The following is a 6,850-nucleotide window of genomic DNA, read 5'->3' on the forward strand; positions in this document are numbered from 1 at the left end:
AAAGCAATAAAACACAATAAATAAATATAAATAATGATATAAATAAATTAAAATGAAATAAAATAGAAAGTATTTGGACACTAAAAGCATAACTAAAAATCTATGAATGACAATGCATTATATAACAATATCAAACCAACTGGCATAGAAAAAATGTCAAAATTTAAATGATAAAACACTGGATATATAATATTAAGAGAAAGTAGGCTATTGTGACACGATGTATTTGTAAAACATTAGTGAATCATATTCATACAGTAGTTAATGTGATGAATTACACCTGTGGTTATTCTGATAGGACACTTGTGTGAACTTTTTCAAATGAGTTTTCAGAAGGTCATAGTGTGTTAGCAGATGTCATTTGGTTGTGATAACATTCAGATAACATTTAAAAGTGTTCAAACCCTTTATTTGGGGGTTAATCACTACAATAAACCCACTCACTGCCAAAGTCTGGTGTGCATTCTTGCCTGTGGATAATAATCACATCCCAGGACAGCATCTGGAGCCTCTGGCTCTTCAGGGTCTACAGGCTGCAGTCTCTTTGGCCATGAACGAGCTGTGGTGTAGACTGGTTTTCACCCTCTTCTCCCTCTGCCGGCGGTTACAGAACCACACGCGGACCACCTCCTTCTCCAGATGGAGACCCTCCGCCATTCGCACGATCTCCTGAGATGATGGCTTACTCTTCTCCACGAAATTTCTTTCTAAGGCTTCCTTAGCCCCAAGACTAAGAGAGGAAATTAAGAATTAATTAGGCATTAATGAGAGGGAGATGCTGATATAATGGGTTTTGTTTAGGTCGAATTCCCCATTTACCTGATGGTTGTTCTCCGTTTCCGTTTGCGCTCATGCATGCCCATCTTCTCATTAAAAAGAGCTGATGGGAGTCGCAAATTAGAGCTAAGCAATCTTAAGTTTTCCTTCAAAACTCAGGGATATAATGGCATGGTGGTGGTAAATAAATATATAAATAATCCCACTGAGGAGTGTGTTGACTCACCACCGGCTTGCTCGGCCTCCTCCAGCCACTTTGCCAGGATGGATTTGAGCTTGCAGGCGTTTTTGAAGCTGAGCTGCAAGTTCTCGAAGCGGCAGATGGTGGTTTGGCTGAATTCAGAGCCGTGCACAGCCGCCAGTGCTTCACCCACGTTGGTCTGTGTGTAACCTGCCAATCGAAGCTGAGAGTTAGGAAAAGTTTTGCTAGCAAACCCTTGAGGGAAAGAATGTGCGGTTGGTTGTACTGAATGTGCACTTGCAGAGCACTTCAAATCTTAAAAGTAGCCTGTATTTTAACGGCACTTGCGGCTAATATAATATTAATGGAAAAAAAGGTCACTGAAGGGTTAGTTCACCCAAACTAACATAAAAATATGTCATGTGTTGTGTTGATGTGAGAGCAGACGTTGCATGAACGAGAGATCCGTGGTTGGAGATTCATATTTTTTAAAGGGTAACTCTCGCCAAATTGCAACCTAGGCTATTTTTGTTAATCTACCCGAGTCAAACATTTGTGAAAAATACTGGAATTTTGTCAGTAAAGATCTTTACTCTCCTCATGTTACGTTGCATTCGGAGATCGACTACTTTTGACTGACAAAATTCCAGCCACCAGAAACACTAACTGATAAAGTGAGTCGTACAAAACCTTTCTTTTTAGTAAACTTTGTGTACACAAACAAGGTTGTCAATGCTCGAGTTCATGTGTAGAGCCCCTGGTGATACTTCAAGCACAGTTTCATGTTGTGTCGAGCCTTCTTAGTGTTTTAGAAATAGCGATTTTGATGCCATCACTGTAGTGCCCCAAGCACTCCAGTTCAAAAGGCATTTTGACCTAAAAGGAAAATACGGTCAATCTTAAAAGTGGCGTTTCCATTCCAATTATGCTTTTACACGAATGTTTGACTCGGGTAGATTAACAAAAATAGCCTAGGTTCATTTTGGCGCGAGTTACCCTTAAATAAAGTGGTAGGCCTAAATTATGTTTGTTTGTTTTTTGCACAAACAAAGTACTCATGTCGCTTCATAAAATTGAGGTTAAACCACTGGAGTCACATGGATTGTGTAATGATTCCTGTCTGGTGTTTCCCTTGTCTTGTGTGGACTTTAGTTATTTCCTGTTCTGTGTCATGTTTTGTAGTCCTTTGTAGTTTTTCTAGTTTATTAGTATCCCCAGCTGTTTCTAATTAACCACGCCCTCTTGTTATCTTGTTTAGCTTGTTAGTCTCTGTATTTAAACCATGTGTCTTGTTACAGTGTTTGTGGGTTCATGATGTTGTTAGATGTTGGTTGTTTCGGTCTGTTTCGGTCTGTTTCGGTCTGTTTCGGTCTGTTTCGGTCTGTTTCGGTCTGTTTCGGTCTGTTTCGGTCTGTTTCGGTCTGTTTCCTATGCCTGAGATTTTGAGTCTGTCTAGTCTTTAGTTTATTTAATAAAAGTACTACTACTGCTGCATTTGGATCCTGCGTCCTTCTATGTTCCAGCCTGCCACGTTACAGATGAACCCACCATTAACATGGATCCAGCAGCAATGACCTCCAGGAATCCAGTAGCACGGATTATGTGTCTCCGTCAGGGAGACTGGCCCATTGAGGAGTATGTACAGGATTTTATCGATCTGGCAAATGTTACTCCTATTGACCCCCTGTGCCTCATGATATTTTTTAGAGGGGGATTATCAGAGCCACTTTGGTCAACCATGCCACTGCACCCTCCCCATGGCACTTTAGGATTTTATATTGGCTTGGCCCTGCAACTGAGTGATTCGGGATATGCTGTGGGGATCACGGATACGTGGTACTCCCACATTAGCCCTCATTCCGCAGACACGTCACGTCACCGATCCAGAGACTGTTCACGTCACCGATCCTGAGACTGTTCACGTCACGTCTGCCGATCCAGAGACTGTTCACGTCACTTCTGCCGATCCAGAGACTGTTCAGGTCACGCACGCCAAGCCAGTGTCTCCGAACAAGATGGCCGCAGTCGAGCCAGTGTCTCCGGACAAGATGGCCGCCGCCGCCGAACCAGTGTCTCAGGACAAGATGGTCTCCGCCAAGCCAGTGTCTTTGGACAAGAGGGCCACCGCCGAGCCTGTGTCTTCGGACAAGATGGCTGTTCCTGAGCCGGAGTCTGTTCCTGAGCCGGAGTCTGTTCCTGAGCCGGAGTCTGTTCCTGAGCCGGAGTCTGTTCCTGAGCCGGAGTCTGTTCCTGAGCCGGAGTCTGTTCCTGAGCCGGAGTCTGTTCCTGAGCCGGTGTCTGTTCCTGAGCCGGAGTCTGTTCCTGAGCCGGAGTCTGTTCCTGAGCCGGAGTCTGTTCCTGAGCCGGAGTCTGTTCCTGAGCCGGTGTCTGTTCCTGAGCCGGTGTCTGTTCCTGAGCCGGTGTCTGTTCCTGAGCCGGTGTCTGTTCCTGAGCCGGTGTCTGTTCCTGAGCCGGTGTCTGTTCCTGAGCCGGTGTCTGTTCCTGAGCCGGTGTCTGTTCCTGAGCCGGTGTCTGTTCCTGAGCCGGTGTCTGTTCCTGAGCCGGTGTCTGTTCCTGAGCCGGTGTCTGTTCCTGAGCCGGTGTCTGTTCCTGAGCCGGTGTCTGTTCCTGAGCCGGTGTCTGTTCCTGAGCCGGTGTCTGTTCCTGAGCCGGTGTCTGTTCCTGAGCCGGTGTCTGTTCCTGAGCCGGTGTCTGTTCCTGAGCCGGTGTCTGTTCCTGAGCCGGTGTCTGTTCCTGAGCCGGTGTCTGTTCCTGAGCCGGTGTCTGTTCCTGAGCCGGTGTCTGTTCCTGAGCCGGTGTCTGTTCCTGAGCCGGTGTCTGTTCCTGAGCCGGTGTCTGTTCCTGAGCCGGTGTCTGTTCCTGAGCCGGTGTCTGTTCCTGAGCCGGTGTCTGTTCCTGAGCCGGTGTCTGTTCCTGAGCCGGTGTCTGTTCCTGCCCATGATCCCATGGACGCCCCCAAGGAAATTTTGGGGGGGGGCAATAAGGCCCTGCTCCGCCCTGGTCGGCCGAAGGGTCGTCTCCGCCCTGGTCGGCCGAAGGGTCGTCTCCGCCCTGGTCGGCCGAAGGGTCGTCTCCGCCCTGGTCGGCCGAAGGGTCGTCTCCGCCCTGGTCGGCCGAAGGGTCGTCTCCGCCCTGGTCGGCCGAAGGGTCGTCTCCGCCCTGGTCGGCCGAAGGGTCGTCTCCGCCCTGGTCGGCCGAAGGGTCGTCTCCGCCCTGGTCGGCCGAAGGGTCGTCTCCGCCCTGGTCGGCCGAAGGGTCGTCTCCGCCCTGGTCGGCCGAAGGGTCGTCTCTGCCCTGGTCGGCCGAAGGGTCGTCTCCTCTGCCCTGGCCGCCTGAAGGGTCGTCTCCTCTGCCCTGGCCGCCTGAAGGGTCGTCTCCTCTGCCCTGGCCGCCTGAAGGGTCGTCTCCGCCCTGGCCGCATGAGGGGTCGTCTCCTCCCTGGCCGCCTGCACAGCCTGCTCCGCCCTGGCCTCTCGTCCTGTCGCAGTCTCCAGGCCCTCTTCCGTTCCACGGGCCTGGCCCTCCATCCCACCCCCAGATCCGCCTCCGACCCGCCACCCTCCTGGACTATTGTTTTCTGAGGAGCGTCTGGAATCCGCTCCTTAAGTGGGGGGCTATGTAATGATTCCTGTCTGGTGTTTCCCTTGTCTTGTGTGGACTTTAGTTATTTCCTGTTCTGTGTCATGTTTTGTAGTCCTTTGTAGTTTTTCTAGTTTATTAGTATCCCCAGGTGTTTCTGATTAACCACGCCCTCTTGTTATCTTGTTTAGCTTGTTAGTCTCTGTATTTAAACCATGTGTCTTGTTACAGTGTTTGTGGGTTCATGATGTTGTTGGTTGTGCCGTTCTGTTTCCTATGCCTGAGATTTTGAGTCTGTCTAGTCTTTAGTTTATTTAATAAAAGTACTACTACTGCTGCATTTGGATCCTGCTTCCTTCTATGTTCCAGCCTGCCACGTTACAGATTGACACGAGCGGACTATAAATATCTCCAGTTGCTAAATAAACCGTCAGGCGTAACCAGGGAAACCAAGTTATTGTTTCTAAAAACTTTAGATTTCGATTGTAAAACTAATTAAAATATAAATTAACGTTTTAAAAATGTGTTATTTGGCAAGTGACCATGGTATAAGCGGGTTAATGCCCTTCGAGGTGTCCATTGTCAGGTATTAATGGACTTCGGCAGAGGCAACCTTCACGCCTCGCCGTCGTCCAATGGACACCTCGTCGGGCATTAACCCTTACATAACAGACCGCATTCTGGAATTCCAAATTGTAATTCAACCAAGCCATGTAATAAAGGCTTTCAATGAAGGGACAGAAAGCTCTCAGATTTCATTAAAAAAATGCACTGTATTTTAAAGCGACATTATTTTAAAGAAACGGTTAGAGATTAGGAGGAAAATGAGCCTTTGCCGAGCTCAATGGCTCTGGCTATTGGCAATTTTTAAAAAGGGGAGGAGCTACGATATGCCCCGCCCTGTCTTCCAGTTTCAGTGGAAATTACTCTTATAACTGATTTTAAAACTCTGTGTTATCCATTTAGAATTCTTTTTTATATATTATCTTCATAATAAGTACACTTTGTAGCTTTTCGGTTAATTAAATGTTTCGGTTAATTAAATGCATCATTCAGGTATTTGAAGTGCAATTTTCTGTGTGAACACACCACTCATTTACACTACAAAATGACAGAATAGTGCATAAGTACACGAATTGGGACGCACCAAATGTTTATTATGTTTTTACGTGCAGTTAGGGGTGGATGATAGCTTTATAATAATAGACCATCACAGAAATAACTTTATCTAATATCAACTACGTAAACAAACTAAACTAGTTTGATATAAGCTAATCAAAATATGTTTATATGGGAAACGATATTCAACACGGTCCAGCTTAGAAGACAAACCTAGTTTGATCCTCCTCAGTTTGAAGTCATTAGCGAACTTCTCCAGTTCCCGGATCTGAGGCGAGTCCATGTCGGGGGGCTCTTCCAGGGGCCGGCTCTTCCTGCGCAGCTCCTGCTTGATGTCCCCTAGAGAGGGTTCATCCGTGAGCAGGGCCTGGGGCAGCGGCTGGAAGCTGTGGGTCAGAGCACACGAGCCCCCGCCCAAACCGTGCTCGGGGAACTTGTAGAGGCGTGGAGCCAGAGCTCCTGCGGGACAGCAGGACAGACAGACATGAGGGAATAATGACTCTTCATATCTCAGACAGGATAGCAGTTATTCCAATGACTACAAAGGAAAACTCTATTGTGAATTCATTTATTTTTTAAACACCAACAGATTCATTTTTTTTTCTTTTCTTTTCTTTTTTCTCCGTATTTATGTTAGTGAGATGTGTCAGGTGTTGGGGTAATTGCTGTTATGCAGTGCATTTTAAAAATGGATATGTGTTTTGAAAATGATATAATAAAGTGCTGGCTTTAGGAATGTTATTGGAACATCTATTGGAAAGTGATATTAGGGACAGTGATTTGACCCTTGAAATATTTCAATTAGAGAGAGAACAAAAATAAACTCCTAATAGGCCTATATCTTAATAAACTGCCAACTTTTACTTCTGATTCACCCTCAATTAATTGTGATATTGTGATGATTTTCATCTTTATATATATAGCACCGGTCAAAAGTTTGGAAACATTACTTTTTTAAATGTTTTTGAAAGAAAACGTCTCTTATGCTGATCAATCCTGCTTTTATTTGATAAAAAATACAGGAAAACTGTAATATTGTTAAAAATAATTACAATCTAAAAGAATGGGTTTCTATTTTAATATACTTTAAAAAATAATTTATTTCTGTGATTTTTAACTTTTTAATATAGGTTCCCAAACAATTATTAAGCAGCACAAACTGTTTCCAACATT

General features: G+C 45.8%; 1 protein-coding gene across 1 annotated transcript in view; it reads right to left on the bottom strand.

Moving 5' to 3' along the window:
* Positions 1-394: 394 nt before the first annotated feature.
* pou1f1 (POU class 1 homeobox 1) overlaps positions 395-6,850 on the bottom strand; it is a gene marked incomplete at its 5' end in the record, with an annotated part of 14,249 nt that continues 7,793 nt past the window's right edge. Inside the window, 4 exons of the mRNA XM_084122590.1 lie at positions 395-730; positions 820-880; positions 1,004-1,168; positions 5,891-6,136. Of these exons, the coding sequence (XP_083978716.1) occupies positions 520-730; positions 820-880; positions 1,004-1,168; positions 5,891-6,136 (683 nt within the window). The 3' untranslated portion in view covers positions 395-519. The remainder of the gene's footprint in view (positions 731-819; positions 881-1,003; positions 1,169-5,890; positions 6,137-6,850) is intronic.

This window comes from Abramis brama (assembly GCF_963993115.1).
Source record: "Abramis brama genome assembly, chromosome: 8".
Taxonomy (NCBI): domain Eukaryota; kingdom Metazoa; phylum Chordata; class Actinopteri; order Cypriniformes; family Leuciscidae; genus Abramis; species Abramis brama.